General features: G+C 40.5%; 1 protein-coding gene across 1 annotated transcript in view; it reads left to right on the forward strand.

Annotated features, from left to right (window-relative positions):
• The window catches only part of sorcs2 (sortilin-related VPS10 domain containing receptor 2), a 182,741-nt gene that overhangs the window by 86,463 nt on the left and 75,790 nt on the right, over positions 1-20,488 (forward strand). The window contains exon 3 of the mRNA XM_030779145.1: positions 11,627-11,726. Within this exon, the coding sequence (XP_030635005.1) occupies positions 11,627-11,726 (100 nt within the window). The remainder of the gene's footprint in view (positions 1-11,626; positions 11,727-20,488) is intronic.

The raw sequence follows: 20,488 nt of genomic DNA on the forward strand, positions 1-20,488 counted from the left end.
TTATTTTTCGACACCCTCTTCAAACTCTCTCCTCCTTCACGAAATTACCTCGAACCCTCCTAACCACCGGTCTGGGTGCCTTCCCTCACTATTTAGTCAAGTTCTTTACGCTGTTTTTCCACCTTCTTCCACTTTCTCTCCTCTCCCACTCCACTCTCTAAATCAGACAAGACCCTTTAGTTTGCTTAGATGGAGAAATTTTCAATCAGTATTCTCCTTACCCCTCCTCTCTCTGTTCAGTAATCATATTGGATGCCTGTGTACACACTTCTGGCTTAGTTTGAAAATACATTGTACGGGCATGGCCTAAGCAGGTTAAAAGGCGGGGCATTGTGGGTAATGTAGTCAAGTATGATTTTAAGAACTGCCCACAAAGTCTGTGCATGAGCGTACTTCCATTTAGTTGGTTGGGAATTTGATTCTTTTGACATTTTAATGAACACAGGTTTTGATATGTTAAGATTATACATGTCATCTACAGAACATATGATTAAATGTGCAGTGACTGAACACTGCAGAATAGTTTAAACAAGCAGGTGTGAAGCTACAGCTATCTTCTCAAAGCACAGAGTAATAATTATACTAATTTGTACTGAGAATATAGCAGCCTAATACAAATTAGCACTGTTAGTCTCATTAGTGGAGATTTGTAACTCTGGTTTGAGCAAATGCAGTGAAGCAGCTAATTTATCTTTTCACTGATATTCTACCTCATCCCAAACGCGTTGGATATACCAAATTAAGATCAGGGACTTTGCGTGTGAGAATAGTCAAAAGAATTTGGAATTGAAAGCATGATTAAAGCCTGGTGTATGTGTGTGTGTGTGCACACGCGTACATGTGTGTGTGTTTTAGGGACTTAATGAGGAGTCTGTTACATGTAAATGCACAAACTCAGGGAAATCTGGAGGGAGGTTAAAAAGAATTCAGTCTCTAATGGGAGAAGAGACAGATTCAGAAATGTGGTTCACAGTGGACACAAATGAAAAGGCTAAGTGCCTTTTCAAATCCCATGCAGTGGCTTTCTCCCAATTCCCACATAATTACAGTGCTGCTAAGTAATTACAATATAATATAATATAATATAACATAACATAACATAATATAATATAAGTAGTTACGGTGTTAAAAGCAGTTACAGTGTGATAAGTAAGTTATCACACCGTGTGATAACTAAGTTGTATTTACTTATCACACCGTACTTATACAGTTTAAAACACTGCATAAGTAATTAGTGTTATAAATACTTACAATTAAGTAGGTAATTAGAGCTAGAGAGGTAATTGCACTGTTATAGGTACTCTGAAAAGTAACTGGGCCAAAAAGCAGTTGTAAGTAATAATTACTTTTGTTATACGTAGTTACAATGTAATAAGTAATTGGAATGTTATACGTAATTACAGTGTTGTAGGTAATTAGTGTTATGTTACTACAATTTAATAAGACCATGTATGCCCTTTTAAACGATTCTATCCTGCTGACTGTATTAATTAATATCTGAATTATTACTGTTGTATAACACATTTATCACATAGTACTAAATTCATGATTTTTGTATAGAGGGCGATCCTTCATCAGTTGTAGAGGTTTAGCCTCTAGAGGAGAACATAGATATTTTAGTGGGACATGTGGGAAAACCATGGCAAATGAGGCTGTGTGGTCCTCACAGTTTAACCATGTGTCTATTGTAAAAACAGGTCACATGAAGGTCAATTCTCTTTAAATGTGTAGCAGAGTGCCAAAACAGAACCACCAGATGGTAAGAGCCAGACTGAGAGTCCTATCTAGCCCAGGGCTTTCACCGGTCCTCCATCTTAAGTGTTTTTGGGTTCCAGAGCCATGGAAAGGCCACGTCCTCACAGATTAAGTATGAAGTCTTTATTAATCCTGACATGTCTTGGATTCCAGTCCAACGTGTGTTCTGAGTGTCTTATAAAGGTAGTAGAGAATGACAGTTATATTTCATAGTGGTAGGGGGAAGATGACAGTTAGTGAAGGCTAATTGGTTCCCCGTTGTGTAGCGTTATGTGTGTGTGTGCGTGTGCGGTATATGAAAGAGGGATTGCTTAATCACAGCCAATTTATGCTCAATTGGTTTTCATTTCCCTTTAGAGACTTGATACAGTGTGTCATTACGAAGCACAGTGTGTTGAGAGTGATGTTTGTGTGTGTGTGTGTGTGTATGTGTGTGCGTGCCCTAGAATAAATACTCCACGCATGTTAAAAGAACAGTGTTGCTTTTGTTTCCACCTCAGTGAATACAGTCCACATCCAAAGCCATTGGAGATGCTTGAGGACTATGACAACGTGGATGTTGACATCTGTGCGTGCATGTGTGTGTGTGTTTGTGTGTGTGTACATGTGTGTGTGTTCGGTGAGCCCAAGGGATGTCTCGTACCCGTTGTTTGCATTTTGACAGCACCTGCTTATACCCCATCGTAAACGCACCGGTGCATTTTTGGACACGCATCACAGACGTTGCTCTCTCTTCCGGAACGTTCTGTCCTGGTCCACTTCTAAGCCACTCTGACCTGTCTCTCTGACTCAAAACCCACAGAGTGTTTTTCGAGGTGCTCTAATCAACGTGGAGAGTAGACATTATGTGGGAGGCTGGCTCGCCGGTCCAGGTATGAGTCAGCGAGAAAACCTCCATTTCCACGAATGTTTTCTTTAATGATTTATCAGCAGCGTATATTGCACACATGCATATAGAAACAGAGGCCCTTTGCTCCAGGCTGAGAAGAGAGACAGTCTGTAGACAGACACTCTGTAATGATTTGGCTTTCATTTGCCCGGGCTGCTCATACCTTCAAAATGACATTTGGATCAATTATCAATCTACCTATTTATTTATCTATCTATCTATATATCTATCTATCTATCTTGCTCTCTCTCTCTCTCTCTCTCTCTGTCTATCTACCTCTTGCTCTCTCTATCTATCTATCTATCTGTCTATCTATAAGTTTGTTTGTCTATCTATCTATCTGACAGATTTATGGACAACTTTCTGAAACAGTTGACTGTCATAACTAACGCATGGCCAAATGTCAAACAGCTCTTTCACAAAGCAGCACAGTACGTGATAGGGGTGTAGCGGTACACAGAAGTCATGGTTCGGTTCACACCGTGGTTTGGACATCACAGTACGGTAGGAGTTCGGTACAACAGAAAAAAGAAAAAAAAAAAAGAAGAGGCAAAAAAATGTATAAGGTTAAGTTTCTTTCATTTAGTTTGAACAGACATTGGTGCAAGTTACAGTTTGTTCCACATAGTGTTGTAAAGTCCCCCCTGAGATAGTTGGTACAGCCTGTAGTGCATTAAAGGAGCCACAGAATGGAAATCACGGTTTTCCTTGCCCTTTTGAATTCACTGAGATGAATGGGCTATGGAAACATTGTCAAAGTATGAAAACATGCATGCTCCTCCTACAGCCGTACAGTCTATGTGAAGAAAACAAGCCTGTCTACATCCCCTTCTGAATTCCGAGTGTTTGCGGCACCACAACTGCACATGACCACCTACAGCGGCGTGTAGCCAATCATAGGATATTGACAGCCAGCACTGCCATCTATTATTCATTAAGAAATGCGGTTTACGTCTCACTACAATGTACCGGTAAACAAGGTCCTTCAAAACTTATGTCGTCATTTGTTTGCACCACAATCAGATCCCAAATCTTAGAGAGAAGATTTGTGTAATACTAAAATACTTGCAAAGAACATATTCACACATCTATATCTTTTACCAAACATGTCGTTATTTTATTGCAAACCTCAGATTTCTGATTCACAAGAGCAGAGATCAACATTCCAGAAAATCACCCCACTGAAGACAAGCTTAAGGTCGAGTTTAGAAACAGAGACAACAATTGAAGAGGAATTTTCCGACGTTCTTAAGGTCACAGAGAGGGATGGTCAGGATGGTCACACGTTGGCAGATTAGCGGTTCCTACCCTCGGGTTTTCACAAGTCTTACACACTCTCACTGTTCCTCACGCTCAGGATTTGTCCTTGGGCCTCACCTCCCCTCAGCACCTCCTCACTCAACCTAAAAGGATTTTTTTTTTCCAAGAGGGAGGAGTGCAAATAGCTAAAACAGTGTTTATTCTGATACCCCAGGTTTTGCCCTTCAGTGACATTTGTTTAAGCTTTTTTTTTTTTTTTTTTTTTTAAATTAAGGTCTGTATGAAATTTTAACGATTTGGAGAAAGTTATTGAAAATGTGACGCATAAAGGACGATTAAATGATGTTTTACAGATATTTTGTCTTTGTAGCTCCAGTTACACCCTCTCCTGTGTTGGAGGCCACTCCTTCACTGGGGGCGTGGAAAAAGAGAACATATTGAGAGAGACTTCTTAAAAACTGCTAAGGCTCTAGAACACCCTATCTATTCTTTCTTTTCTTCATGTGGAAACCCTGGCATTCAATCTGTTTGGAACTATAGCATAACCACAACAGTCAGAGGAAACGTCAGAGCAACATTATTATGACGTTTAGCCGTCCCAAGCAAGTTTAGCGGGACTTGGATCAATAACATAGGCCGTGATTGGGCCAAAACAAATATATTAACTAATCACTGGCTGCGTTGCTGGTATAGCCCAGTATGTAGCCAATTAGTGCACTTCGCTGAGTGATTAGGTCAACTGCTTTACACCATTCTTGTTTGACCTCCACTTTTCTTCCATCCCCAGAATGTTTCAATCAGATCAATTGAGATGAATTAATAAATCCAGCTGATCCTTTAATGACACTATCCGTGTCTCTCCAACACATAAAATCTGGGGTTAATCAGCGACGACATGACCTGATCTCCATTATAAGGTTTGTAGCAGTGCAGCAGTGTGGCTTTTTTTTTTTAAGTACACCTGTCAGACCCTTATTTATGAGGTCTTTAAGAAATATCCATGAATCATATTTAACAGTAATGATCACCCTCTACACCTAAATCACAAACCTATTAAAGCCCAGCTAGCTTTTCATTGATGTACATAAATCAGGATGGTGTCAAACTACAGATCCTGGTTAGAGTAAATAAGTCATGCAGAAACTAAAGGTGTTCCCTTCTGACACGATAACAGCAGAGTTATGGAAATGTGTAAGATCCAAGCAATATTTGGTTGTGAATTAAGTTATATTTGAATACATCGGTCATTTCTCTCTTTTTCTTACAACTACTTTAAAAGATAACTAGAAGGGAGAAGAAGTTAGAGGATGAAGAAGAAATAACTTACAAGATGGGAGCACAATGTTTTTGGGTGTTTCTGATGTTTTCAGAATGTAGAGGTTTGATGTTAAAAAGAGAAAATCTGATAGTTTTGGGAGGCTCCTCATCTCTGACATGAGGCTTCATTCAGTTGTTGACTCCCTGGGATCCTCTCTCCACGTAGACCAATCAGAGGTCTCCTGGGACTCTTGTCTTTCCGTGTAGACCAAACAAAGGTCTCCTGGGACTCTTCTCTTTCCGTGTAGACCAATCAGAGGTCTCCTAGGACTCTTCTCTCTCCGTATAGACCAATCAGAGGTCCCCTGGGATTTTTCTCTTTCTGTGTAGACCAGTCGGTGGGCAGCTCTTTGGGCTAACAGGTCAGTGTTCATCCAAGGAACATAATCTGTAGTGACATCAGAGTGTTCTAAGGGTCGGGTCTGCTCTCTCTCTCTCTCTCACTCTCTCTCTCTCATCCTAATAGTGACTCATATTCCCAGCTGAATATAAGTGTGTGGGGAAATCAAAAATCCCTCTTTTTTTCCTTCTTCTTTTAAACCCAGAAACATTCCTCCGGTCTGCGGTTAGTGTCATTTTGAAGCCTCTGTGACACACGGTCTCCCCAAATGTTTTTTTTTTTTTTTTCCACGACGTTTCGCTGGCCATTTATACATCACAAGGACCTGCCTCAAAGAAAACGGCTAAACTTCAGTCCTGTGATCACTGTCAAATGCTTTTTCTGTTTGATGTTAGATTAAGATTTTCTTGTACCTCTCTCTCTCAGTCTGTACTGATCTTGGTCCCATACTATCAGTAGTTTATACATACTATCAAGGTTTATGTGGTGGATAAAACTGAAGTGACTTGTAAACTCTTCATACATTTTGATACAGTGAAGACTCTTTGGGAGAGAAAGTGTAATATTTGCTTGACTTTTACGATACAGAATTTACATGAGTTGTTTAGATTTACTATGATTCTAGTCTTTGATCTTTAACAGGTCTTTTTAAATGCATTGTATTTTCTATGTTTTTAAAGCAACGGTGTAATGAACTGTGCATATATTTCTACGTCCTGGTAGTATTTTTGAGAGCCGATAAGAAATCAAGGGAAGTTTTTGTTTTTGAAGTGCAAATGATTGTCTCAACTCATAATGAAATCTGTCTTACTCTCTTCACTCATTCACATTAGTTACAAATGTTCCTCCTTTCCTCTGCCAAGCCTTGGATATAATTGGCCTAATATCCTTGCTACATTGTTTTTTGGGGGCGGTTTTTCGAACGAGAGACTCTTTTTTCTATGTGGAATCATTATTTGGCTTGCTGTAATGTTCATTCTGTCAAGCAAGCTCAGCTTTTTTTTTCTTTTCTTCTCTTTTTTCCTTTTATACCGAGGCCCTGAAACACTTTCCCTTCATCCTGTTCTCTTGACAACAGATCCCCACTCTTACATTCCAATAATCAGTCACAATTTATCTTGTGTAATTGTCAGCAAAATCTCAATTTGCCTCAAGCAGATATCAAGTGCAGTTCAGACAGTCAGCACTGGATTCTTTTTCTCTCTTTCTCCTCTCTCTCTCTCTCTCTCTCTCTCTCTCTCTCTGTCTCACTCTCTCTCTCTGTCTCACTCTCTTTCTCGCATACTCTCTCTCACTATCTGTTCATCTGTCTTCACACACTGCTGCTTTAAACCCCTCACCCTGCCTTTCTGGTGCTCTGCAGTAATCTGCAGGCAGTGTGAGGACTCAGCCCAGGCATAACCCAGACTTGTGAGGACATTAAATGCGAATCAGAGTCTGATCTGTTCCTTACTGCCTTTTCTCTGCTGATTGTGTTGTGTCCAGTGCATGGGCAAACAGATTCGCAGAAATCTCTGTTTCTCAATTTCATTTTCAGATTCCCTCTTTTTTCTCCCCTCCACTCTCTCTCTCTCTCTCTCTCTCTCTCTCTGTCACACACACACACACACACACATAGACATCCTCCCCGCCTGTGTCTCTCTCTACATCTCTAACGGTCTCTGAGTTTTGTATCTGTCCTGATGTTATACTGACAGAGTCTCTGAGTCTTTTGTGCTTTGTTATTTGTTTCTGTTTGTAATCTCTCTCTCTCTCTCTCTCTCTCTCTCTCTCTCTCTCTCTCTGTCTCTCTCTCCCGCTCTCCCTAGCCAGAGATGGAGTGATTTGCCAGTCTGAGGGTCTCTTCCTGATTGGTTGATTGGCTCTTATGTGGCGCATGGGTATACGAAAAACATACAAAAGATACTCAACCATTTTTTCTTTGAGTTTCTCCTGTTCTCAAAGCCTTTGATGTTCTCTCTAAGACTCTATGTCTGTGGATTTGAAGAAAATTTCAGAGCCGGCACGATCATTTGAAAGTGCTTAAGCATTCGATGGAATTTAGTGTTGACTTTTTAGTATGCACATATTTTAATTTTTGGATTCAAGGATGCCACGGTGTCTCACTGTTTATGGTGGTTTGATTTCTGTTCTATCACTGCTTTTATATATGTATGTATGTATGTATGTATATATATATATATATATATATCACTTTTATCCTTACCTTTGTGACTTTTGTTACCATGGGTTGATATGTAAAATATATGAGAAATATATCTTAGAAAATAGGATTTAAAAAAAAAAGCAATTGAGTTCTCAGTTCTGTGGGTCCATTTCTGTGAAACTAAATAAACAAATTCGTAATCAGTGATTCATCAGTGTAGGCATTTTCTACCAATCACGTGTTGTTTGACACGAGTTTGAGTTTGTATCAACTCAGAACTTTTCATCATAGCGAAAGAATTCCCCGGTACTGATTAGAAGGGAATTAGACTGAACGCTCTCTTTTTTGTCAGCCAGTAGTCCCTACTCTTTCGCTCCGTTCGCTCAGCCGGTCCATTAGCCTCATAGTATTATACGAGCTCTCCGATTAAGTTAACATCATTAGCTGCACGCGTACTGAGTCCAAACGCTCAGTACAATCCGCCAAATTAGCTATATTAGTTATGTAACGTGCCACTGAGGCCGCTTTGACATGCCCTTCTCTCAGTTGGTCGACTTAACGAGCACGCTCCGCTTGCTTCTATACCGACAGTTCAGCTGATGACTTTCGTGGAGTGGAGAGGAGTGGGGGTTTTTTGTTTTGTTTTTTTCTTCGCTGTTGCCGTTGTCGCTGTTTACAGATGATCAGATGCTATGACGCCGGTGTGGTTCTTAAAGTGCCAAAGACACACACTGTACTGTTGTGAGCAAGAAAACAAAACAAAAGGAGTGAGAAAAATAACTTTTGACAGTCTCAGACTTTCGAAGGAGCTACAGTTTAGAGATGGGTCTTTAAAAAGAAATCCTTAAAACCCTAAAACTGGTGTTTGTTGTTTGCTTTTTGCTGTGAATGTGATCTAAGAACAAGAGATTTTATTTTAATCATCTCTGTGTTAACATCACTTTAATATTTGCCTAACTGAATGGTTTGGTGTTTGATGGAATTTCAGTAGACTGTCATTCAAACAGTTATATGAGCATTTCAGTTGGTTTTCCTCTCTTTTTTTCTAAACATAACTAAATATTTCGTCCACTTGATACATCTAAAAATCACTTGATCCTCCAATTACACTACAATAAATTTCTGTTTTAAAGATAGCGTTCAGACAAAGCACTATCAAACATTAATGAAAACGTCTCTTAACATCTCTTCTCTTCTCTTCTCTTCTCTTCTCTTCTCTTCTCTTCTCTTCTCTTCTCCTTCCAGTCTAGTATAGTAAGGTCTGTGTTAAAGAAACCTGACACCTAACATCACCAGCAGCTCCATCATACCAGATCTCTCTCACACACACACACTCTCTCTCTCTCTCTCTCTCTCTCTCTCTTCCTCTCTCAACCCCCCCCCCCCCCCCCCTCTGTCCCCTTCATTCTGAGTTACAGTGTATTTCTCCATAGCAGAGAGCGTTTAAGACACACTGACTGAAAGGACTGTGTAGAAGTTTATACTGTTGGCTGCTGTAGGAGCACTGTGGGTAAATGTGAATCTCTCTTTATGTGTGTGTGTGTGTGTGTGTGTGTGTGTGTCAGGACATACTCTCTGATCAGTCACAGTGATCACTCTAACACCTGGAGGCTATGGCTCTCTTCACACTGCTGAAGCAGCTTTTTCATTTGCTTCAGGAGCCTGAGCCAGGACATGCTTATCCCTAGTACTTCCACAAGAAAAAAAACAAAAAACTTTTTTCTAAAGGAAAGGGGAAAAAAAGCTCTTGCCTGAGTGTGTCTTGTGTGATGAAGTCCAGCATTTTCTTTCTTTCTGTCTTTCTTTCTTTCTTTCTTTCTTTCTTTCTTTCTCCACTTCTTTTAGAACAAAGCCTTCTAGCCTTTTTGTGTCCTTGGGGCAGGAAAATAGATGGTTACTTTTTGTTGTAACCACGTTAAGTTGTCTGTAGTTCACTCTTTTTCTTTCCTTCAGCTTTTCTTGCGCTCATATCTGGTCTAATGCTGAACTTTAGCAACAGCACGTATGTCACAGTAACAGTTCTTTAATGGCTACGTGGCTGGTTTGTATTCTACCTGTCTTGGAAGTTGTGTTGGATAAAAGCATCTACTGAATGAATAAATGTAAATGCTGCTTTCATTTAGCCCAGAGCTATACACCTGGACAAGACAGGCTGTCATGAGTAATCCTGACTCAGCCGGTACGTGTTTGACATGGGTTTGGCACGTTAAAAACGTCAGATACAACCACGATCAATCCCTGTCTCCACTAAACGCTAAGCGTCCCACTTAGCTGCACATAAAACTATGACAAGTCGAACTGGCGTCTTGCCTTGATGGTTACAACTGTTAAACAAGCAAGAGGAAGTCCCAAATCCCACATTAAGGGTTTTGAAAACAGAATATATGAATATTTGTAGAAACTGAGGTTGATTTTGGCTGGATTTCAGAGGGCTCTCACTCACTGTATGGTCTCTCGTTAATAATGAATTGACTCCAAGTCGAGTCATGCATTACCTGTCAAATCTATAATCTGGTTTTACGTTTTAAATTGTTTGTGACATTGGAGGATGGAGCCATTACAGATTAACTGAACTGAAAGGAAACATCAGGGGTTTTGATGTTGTGTTTTCTCTCTGTGTCTTTGGTGCTCTGGGTGTGTGTGTGTGTGTGTGTGTGTGTGTGTGTGTGTGTGTGTGTGTGTGTGTTGGAGTTTGGGTCAGTCTCAGTGGTCTCCCAGTCTGTTCTTTTTGCCTTAGGTCTTTTCCTGAGCTGAGGCAAACAAAAATGTAAAAAACATAAACAAACAAACAAACAAACAAACAAAACACATTTGGATCTCAGGCTTTGAGCTGCCTGTCAGAGTCATATATATATATATAAAAGACAGAGTAAAGGCAGTGGAACTGTCAGGTGGAGTTGTGTAAATTCTGAAGTATGGCTGCAGGAAAACTCCATTTTTTCAGTGTCAAACACACACAACCCCTCATGCAGTCAAAACTGTAAGTGACATTGTAAAGAGCGACAGGTCAGCGTGTAAAGGTAAGACTGATAGCCTTTCTGTACCACTGTGATTTCACTCTCAAAGAGCCCAGTGTAAGCGAAGAAAACAGTTTTTATGTTGATAGGCTATGTAGCAAAAAGAAAAACCACCAACAAGTCCTTTCAGCCATTTGTACTGTAAAGACAGGTTGTTTTTATTTTGTAAGGAAAAATCTACCCGGGACGGACAGAGTTTCCTTCAGTTTACACTCCTAGAACAACCTCTCTACAGCCTTTAAAGATGTTCTGGAAATCACAGGTGTTGCTTAAACGCTTGCTGGCGGCTTGAATATAGGAAACTTGTTTATTTTTGGAGGGATACATTTAATCCTGAGAAATGTAATGTATGCGCCTCAGGAATGAACTGAGTTTCATTTTCATTATATTTCGTATCTCTCCTTGTTTCTACCTATTTTTCTTTTATTTATGCTGTACCACTGGGAATAGTAATGACATGCAAAGGCTTATACGTGAAGGTTTTGCATATTGTCCTCACCAAGTTCTCTCTCCCCTTTCTCTCTCTCCCCTTTCTCTCTTTCTTTTTCTCTGTCTCTTTCTTGCTCTACTTTCTCCCCTCTCTACTCTCTCTGTCTTTTCCTTTCACTTCCTTTCTCTCTTTTTTCCTACTCTTTCTCCCTCTTTTTCTCTCTTTCTCAAAGTGCTTTGTATTTTTGTATGAAGAATGGCATTTGTATTTTGTACATGCACCTTTGAATGGGTGGAGTGGGCGGAGTGGGCGGAGTGAGCGGGGTTCTGGGTCTATTTGTGTATGGGGGGGGGGGGGGGGGGGGGCAAATATGGACAAAATCAACATGGGTTAACTGATGCATTGAACGCAACGTTAAAGTCAAATGTCTCTCTCTCTCTCTCTCTCTCTCTCTCTCTATCTCTCTGCCCAGGTCCAGCGATTATGGTACCACGTACTCTAAGCTCAACCTGATGCCTGGAACCACCATCATTGTCACAAACTTCTACATTTGTCCCACCAATAAGAAAAAGGTAAGAGCGTTGCCGTGGAAACCCCACTTATTGTCAATGGCATAGACACACCCTCCTGGTCTCTCTCCTTTGGACTGCTACACTTTTCTGATGCTGCCGCTCTGTTTTGGAAGTCGCCTAGGTTAAAAGTGAACAAAAACAAAAAAACAAACAAAAATGTTAGCATTCTGAAACTGGTATTGAAATGATGACAACATGAAAACATGATTTATGTACTACAACGAGAAAAGACCACATTGAGCGTAGCGAGTAATGTGGCTTAGTCTGAAATGATATATTGTTTTTCACAGACACTAACAATACACCCACAAAAATATGTTGAGGAGACAATTCAGGGGACAGAGGGGGTGTAACTGCGGGGTTGAAGCTGGATGGAAATCTGGCACGGCCTCCTAAGATCTGTAAGGCCTGTGGGGTGGTTTTCTCCTCAGGGAGCAGAGATTGTCTGAGAGGAGGAGAAGGAGCAGGAGGAGGTGGAGGAGGGTCTGCCTGTGTGGCAGCGTCTGAGAGCTGTTCAAACAGTGGGAGCAGTGTAACAGCCTGACGGGCACACTTGATCAAACTGCCATTATAGCTCTCTCTCTCTCTCGGGGTCTACACACAGTGCTCTTATCGCTGAGGGAGAAGTGTGTGTGTGTGTGTGTGTATGTGTGTGTGTATGTGTGTATGTGTGTGTGCGTGCATGTGTGCGCGTGTGCGTGCACGCACGTGTGTGTGTGTGTGTGAGATCGATGGTCATAATCACATCAGAGCTTGTGACAGGTTCACCCAGACTGAGGTTACAGAGGTCACTCTGATCAATAACTCCTATTGGCAATTAACTAAGCAAGTGCGAAAAGACACACACACACACACACACACTCCAGCTTCTCTAAGCCAGGCCCTGAAGATCTTTCTGCACAGTCTGGGTGAGAAAGAAATGAGAATGTGATGGTTTCTATAAGGAACTGTGACTTGTCTGTGTGAAATGAGAATGTGATGGTTTCTATAAGGAACTGTGACTTGTCTGTGTGAAATGAGAATGTGATGGTTTCTATAAGGAACTGTGACTTGTCTGTGTGAAATGAGAATGGCAGGGGTTTTATCGGGAGCTGTGATTTGTCTGTGAGAACTGAGAATGACAGGGTATGTATAAGGAGCTGTGATTTGTCTGTGAGAAGTTAGAATGCAAGCGTTTGTATATGAAACTGTGATTTGTCCGTTGAGAACTGAGAATGACAGGGTTTGTAAAGTTTGAACCGTGATATGCTCACTTAAAGATCTCCATGAACGCAGCTGAGATAGCGTAGGAAACTTGTGCTGGGAGACATAATTTGAAATGATCATATTATTAATATTAACCACACAATTTAACATTGCTTTTGTACGTATAATTACTTATTCAATGACATAAAATATCAAAAAAATATGAAAGACTATATTGACTATATTGAACCACAGTGTTGAATTTTATATTCATGTTTCTTTTTCAGAAAGACAGCACTTTCAAGACAATGAATACTCATGTAGAAAACATATGGCTGTTTATTCAATTTTCATCTCATATAAATTGAACCCGATAGCCAGAAGTGGTGTGAGCGTCACTGGAATATTCAGAGTGAAAATGTAAACATTGCTCCGATGGTTGTATGTTTTCCCTCTAGCTCTTTGCTTACTTTTGTGTGTACACATGCTGGTTCTAATTTCTCATTGTTGAAAGACTGCGGTCAGCTGAGAGAATGAAGATGTGCAATCAGAAATATGTTGAACAAGACTGTGACTAATGTCTATATCTGTACATCTACGTGAGCGCAATCTTTTTTGTGTATATATAAGTGAATGTGAGTGCGTATGTTTATTTACTGACGTGTACACACATGTGCATTTATGTATGTGTGCGTCTGTGTGTTTGTGTTTGTTTGTGTGTGTGTGTGTGTTTGTGTGTCAGTGTGTATTTATTTGGACGTGTGTGTGTGTGTGTGTGTTTGTGTGGGTTTATTTAGTTGTGGATGTGAGCATGTGTGCTTGTGTGTGTGTGTGTGTGTGTGTGTGTGTGTGTGTGTTCGTGGTGTTACAGTTCATCAATTCACACAGTGTGTTTTGGGCTAAAGGTGCAGGGAGATGAATTATTATTGTTTGGAAACATTATCAAATTAATTTCCTTTTGCACTGTGCACCCCTCTCTCCCTCTCTCTCTCTCTCTCTCTGTCTGTGCTTCTCTCGACCTTTCAGTCACTATGATGGAGGTGTGTCTTCCCGCTTCTCAGATTAAAATACTTATTTCTCTGTTGTTGAACTTGTCAAATGTCGAGTGACATAGAACAAATTGGCGACGCACCAGCAGAAGTCTATAAACATAGCAGCAGTTCGCTAATAAAAAAAGGTTCGTTTGAAAGTATTATTATAACAAATGACATTTCAAATAGGATGGTCATCAAAACATGAAGGATCCCATTATAATGTCACCTACATTTCTCTTTCTCTCTCTCTCTCTCTCTCTCTCTCCCCCTCTCTCTTTCTCTCTCTCTCTCCCAGTGATTTATGCCTATCAGATTTTTTTGCGACCGGTGTCAATTATAGTAGAATTAAAATTGAACTGTTTGCACTATACTGAATTGCATTGCATCATATCGTATGGCACTGTACTGGATTGGAACAATGCTAAATCACTGGCATCAAATCATTGGCTGTTTAAAAGGCATCTTTCATGTACTGGATCACTGATCAAGGATCCAGATGCCTATTGTTACAGTCTCTGATAGAGAGATACATACCCCTAGTATAGGGGTGTGTGTGTGTGTGTGTTACAGGTCTGCATGAGTATGAAATTGAAGCCCAGACCTGAAATCACTCTCTCTGTTTTCCTCTCTGAGTGAGTAGACACACACACACACACACACACACGAAGGTGAACTCTCACAGACCCAGTTTTACAGTGCTTTTCTCGGCTGCTACATGCTTGAGTGGACGACGAACTGAAAATGTATGTGTTGGGATAGATTGGTATTTTACAGGTCTGTAATTCTTTTCTCTATTGGGAACAGCAGATAACAGTGTATTGATGGGTCTTTCAGTAAAACTAGTGCTGTAAGCTAAGTGAATACACAGACCAACATTACTGGCTTTAGCATCCGCGTCACAATATCATACCAGCCAACACACCAGCTCACAAATATTTATTATTAATATATTTTTGTGGATCCCACCAGGTAATAAAACAGTCATACAGTAGGAGTCAGTAAGAGTTACAGTAAGAGGCTGTTTTATTTCCATATGGGACAGTGAGCTAAACCTAATACAGCTTAAGAGGACACAGTGGTCCATCAGCACACATGAGCACTAATACATCACCGGGCTAATGGTGAGTAGAGGGAGAGATAGAGAGAGCACATGCATGCAAAATGAATTCTTAACTTTTTCACATAAACATAAAATTGAAACATAAAATAATAATAATAATTAATTTTCACTTGTTAGAAAATTAACTTGAACCTGATCCTGTCCAAGTCCAAAGCATGTGTGTGTGTGTCTGTGTGTGTGTGTCTGTGAATGAGTGTGTGTGTGTGTGTGTGTGTGCGTGCGCGCATGTGTTTGAGTGTCTGTGTGTGTGCGTGTGTGTATGTAGTCTCACATGTTATTGATCTTGTCTCCTCTGTCTGGTCCCTCAGAAACTGGCTCAGCCACGCATGGATAAAGGAACGAGATTACTCACAGATAAGAGAAATAAAGACAGACAATGTGTGTGTGTGTGTGTGAGAGAGAGAGAGAGAGAGAGAGAGAGAGAGTAGGAGAAAAACATTAAAGCATAGCATAGTGTCCTTGTCTTTCAGAGGGAATGTCCCCCACTATCACACGTGTGCAGTTCTAACACTAACACACGTGTGCAGCTCTAACACTAACACATATGTGCAGTTCTAACACTAACACACATGTGCAGTTCTAACACTAATATTCACATGCAGTTATAACACCAACTCACAGTGCAGTTCCAACAGTAACACACACACATGCAGTTCTAACACTTTTACACACGTGTGGTTCCATGTTCTAGTCCCTCTGAGAAAGATGAACCATTTTTCCCCTTAGATTTCAGTTCAAATTCTGATATAGCCTACAAAAGGCAATTTATTCAAATTAAATGAAAAAAATACTTTTCAGGCACATGCTTGAAAATATAAAACTGAAAAAAATTAAGATTATGACAGGATATATCCTAGATTCCAACTATCGCTCTGATAAAAGATTGAACAGTCATAGTTTGAGATGAGGAAGAGGGTTGAAGAGCTGAGGAGAGTGAAAATACTTAATTTCAAATTTTAAAAAAAAGTGCTTCCTTTGTCTCGCGCTGTCTCAAATCTGACAGCGACGGGCGCTGAGCAATTAAAGCCGGAAAGTCCCAGAGAATCCGTTGAGTTAAAGAGATTGAAGACAGTTCGTTTATTGAGAATGACCTTCAAATGGCGAGAAGCCAAGAAAAAAGGAGACACCTTAATGAGCCAAACCTTTTCAACTCAAGTATTTTTTTTTTTTTTCAAAGTGGTACATATTTTGTATCTTCGAGTGAACTGAAAATCGTTTTGTATCTCGTTCGTAGTGGTTCGTTCATCTCTGTCGCAAGTCTCTGGTACCATCTCGGCGTTTAGTGCGAAAACAAAATCCTGCACCGGAAACGGCTCTCTTTGATTCGAAGTTTCAAGAAACATGACAGTAGCGTTATGTATGAGACGAAAAAGTATTTCCAGCATCTGCGAGTTAATGTCGTACGGAGAAAACGTCTTCAAAGCGTTCTGGTCATGGTTGTGAAACTACAGCTTCTGTAGAACTTATCTAGAGATGTTTCACCAACCTCATCAAAGAGCCCATACTTCCAGAGTCCCGCCGCGCAGAGAAGAGAGTGAAAAAAAAAAAAAAATCGTGTCGTGGTTTGTGTCTGTTTGATTATTTCAAAGATGTTTTAAACCTTAATGAATTCCGTGGGAGGGTTTTTATTTTTCATTCTTTTTTATTATTCACACGTGCTAATGCGCTCTGCTTTGGTTTTTATAGCCCTCAAGGTATTTTAGCATCTGACTGCTTCACACTGAGGCAGATTACACGCTGCCTCACTTATCCTCCCAACACAACGGCAGATCTTACATCAGCTCGACCAGCCTTTCAACTAATCTGAGCTGTTGTGATAAAAAAAAAGGTTCCTGCTGATCTCAGATCAGGCGTAGTGGAATAATGCTAATGCGGCAATAATGTTAATGCACTCTCAACACAGTGATCAGAATATCCGTCCAGTTCTCTCTTGAGATCTTTATCTTTTGTGTGTGTGTGTGTGTGTGTGCGTGTGCGCGCGTGTGTGCATGTGTGTGCGTGCACTGTAACAAAGCTCTTCCTTCTACTGGTATATTATTACCAGTTGACACACAGGTCAATGCACAACAGTTTTACCCTTCACCTTAAAAAAGATTTCTGAACATCAGGGAAAATGAGCTCCAATCTCTGGCTGACCCTAAACTCTAGAACTAATTTTTATTAGTTTTTTTTTTAATGAAATGGTGATGTGCCAGCTATTTATCAGAATTGTTTTAATACCAGTTTAACTTAAGTGGGCCTGTTCAGTGGGCACCGTTTTAACTCACTGGTATCAGAGCCAAAGCTCAGTGATCCTGGCAAATCAGTGTAATGCATAACAGAGAATGGCAACTCTTCGTCAATCACTGTTTATTTGTGAATACCTCCTCCAAGTGTGAAACTCTAAGACTCACCACTTTTATTCCCTAACTCTTGCCAAGCTGTGCTGTTTGAATGGATGGTGTTGTGTAACGCTTTGGTTTCAAGTGGAGGGGAGAGAGGTAACACGGTTTCTCTTTGTAGCTGTACCTGTTGTAGTTTCTTTTTTTTTTTTTTTGGCCCTGAAATAATGGAGTGTTTTCCAAAATGGCTCCTGTTAACAGAACACGTTGTAGAACTAATCACCTGAAGATTTTTTGGCTCAGCACTAAAGCTGTGCCAGTTAAGGAGTGTTTCATACCACCCGCTTTCTTTTTCTTTTTTCTCTTCTTTTCTTTCTTTCCAAATGTAATCATGACAAATTACTGCTTTGTCTGTAATCTTTAAACTCTTATTGGGTTTACTTTACGCCTCTGTGAGGCGTGCTTATACAAACATGCACACACACACACACACACACACACTCACACACACACACACACTCACACACACACCCATATTCTGTGCTCTGGCATTTATAAACCAAAGGAAAGACTTTACTTTGCTGGAAGAGCATTAGTCACAACACATCCCTCTCCTCTCCTCTCCTGTGCTCTCCTTTCTCTTCTCTTCTCCTCTCCTGTGCTCTCCTTTCTCTTCTCCTCTCCTCTCTTCTTTTCTCTTCTCTTCTCCTCTCCTCTCCTCTCCTCTCCTCTCTTCTCTTCTCTTCATATACTTGTGTTCATAACCTGCTTTGGTAGTCTAAACAGACATGTATCCCACAGCCTGCTTTATGCACTTCATCTCTCAGTATTAGTAATATATGAGCAATAAGATCATCTGTCTAGACAAATCCACCCACCTTATCAACCCAGCCCTTTCCCAGAGTCCTCAGCACCGTTCCACAGTAACTTATATCGACATACAGTCATAGTCATGACAACTGTCGACACATCCATGCACTATATGATGATATAATAACCAAACGACCATGACCTGGAAAACCGATCAATACTATTGATAGATTAGTCCTGTTTTATAGTGGGACACAGTGCTGGGCCTGCGTTCACGTGCTCTGGGTACGGGGACAGGAAGCTGACAACAGGTCGTAATGGATTGGCCTGACCTGATTTTCCTCAACCAATCAATAAGAGGAGAAATCAGAGGAGTCAGATGGTGCTATCAGGAGATCAAGCCTTATTTAGCTATCTGGAACTTAAAAAAAAACCCAACATTAAATTAAGATGTTAAATTTGTTCTGGCAGTGTATAATTGCATTTTGTGTGTGTGTGTGCTCGTGTGTGCGTGCGTGCGTGTGTGTGTGTGTTCATGTGTGGGAGGGGGTGCGTGTGTGTGTGTGGGTGTGTGCATGTTCATGTGTAGGAGGGGGGGCATGAGTGTGTGTGTGCACGTATATGTGTGTGTGTGTGTGTGTGTGTAGGTATGTGTGTGTATGCGTGTGTGTGTGTGTGTTTCTAGCCATAGTTGGGCAGTAGCTTTTATTGATCAAGTAGGGCTACACTGTTTCATTTTTCCCAGACACCTTATGTGTCTTAACCAATCAAATCGTCGGTTGGAATCACATCTCCTAAAGTGACAGTAAAGAGGTTTTCCAACCAAGGAGAAACCTGTTTTATTAGATGAATTTTGAAAGACTTCTACTGTGTTTAGTGAATAAGCACCTCTTAGAAACCGCACACACACACATGCACACACACACACACACACACATACTCTATATATGGTATTGCAATTCTCGGCAAAATACATGAACTCTTTTACATTGTCTGCCTTCTGGTGGTGTTTCTACGTTAGATCCAGAACCAGTGTATAAAGACAAGTGTAGTATACATACCAGTGTTTTGGATGTTTTCTTAGAACAAATTTGTTCAAATTGCGGCTTATTATCATTATTTTTAATTAGACTCAGAGAAGACAAGTATAGAGTATGAAGTAGCTTTAATGTTAGCGGATACTTTTGCCATGTAGCTTGTTGTATTGCTAGCCACCTTTCTCTGAAGAATAGTGTCCATGTCGCTGAACTGTGTTTTTTTTTTTTACAAAGTAACTGGTGTGGCTACATTAGCTTGCCCAACACTGTTTTCACCAACCCACCGCGTTTCTGCTTTCATTATTTAAACACAGTCTTCTATAATTAGTGTAGTGGTCTGAAAATACATGTCGGCTAATCGTTTTTTAATGCCTTCAAAGATTAAAGTCGGTCAAGTTGAGCCGCCAAAATTCAATTTCTGAGCACAGCTTTGAATTCGCATTAGCAAATTGGTCTGGTCTACTCTGGGATGAGTCTTACTCATGCTTAAAGTAGTCATCATAGACACATGCACACACACACAGACACACTCACACACACACACAAACACACACAAACACATACAGTTTCACACACACACACACGCACGCATGCACACACACACACACACACACACACAAAATCACACACTGGCATACAGTTTCACACACATACACACACACACACAGACTCTTACACACACATACACTGGCATACAGTTTCACACACATACACACACGCACACAGACTCTTACACACACACATACACACACATGGCATACAGTTTCACACATGCATACACACACTTTTACACACACACACACACACACACACTGGCATACAGTTTCACACACATACACACACACACACAGACTCTTACACACACATACACTGGCATACAGTTTCACACACATACACACACGCACACAGACTCTTACACACACACATACACACACATGGCATACAGTTTCACACATGCATACACACACTTTTATACACACACACACACATATACTCACAAGGCCTAAGCGAGAGAGCTAATGAGATTTGAATACAGGATATTTTTCTGAGCTTTCTGGTTTGGTGGAGTAGAGTTTATTTCTTTGCAGAGGGAGAGTATGAAGCAGATACACTCAGAGGATTATGACTATGTGGATGAGGAAGTCCTGTCTGAGTTAATGTAATCACACCATAGTCCAGCAGCATCCACAAACCCAATACTCCCAAACTCTTTACGGTAGCTAAAAGTAACCTTTATACACATATACACCCCCCC

The sequence above is a fragment of the Chanos chanos genome, chromosome 7 (genome assembly GCF_902362185.1).
Source record: "Chanos chanos chromosome 7, fChaCha1.1, whole genome shotgun sequence".
In the NCBI taxonomy this organism is placed as follows: domain Eukaryota; kingdom Metazoa; phylum Chordata; class Actinopteri; order Gonorynchiformes; family Chanidae; genus Chanos; species Chanos chanos.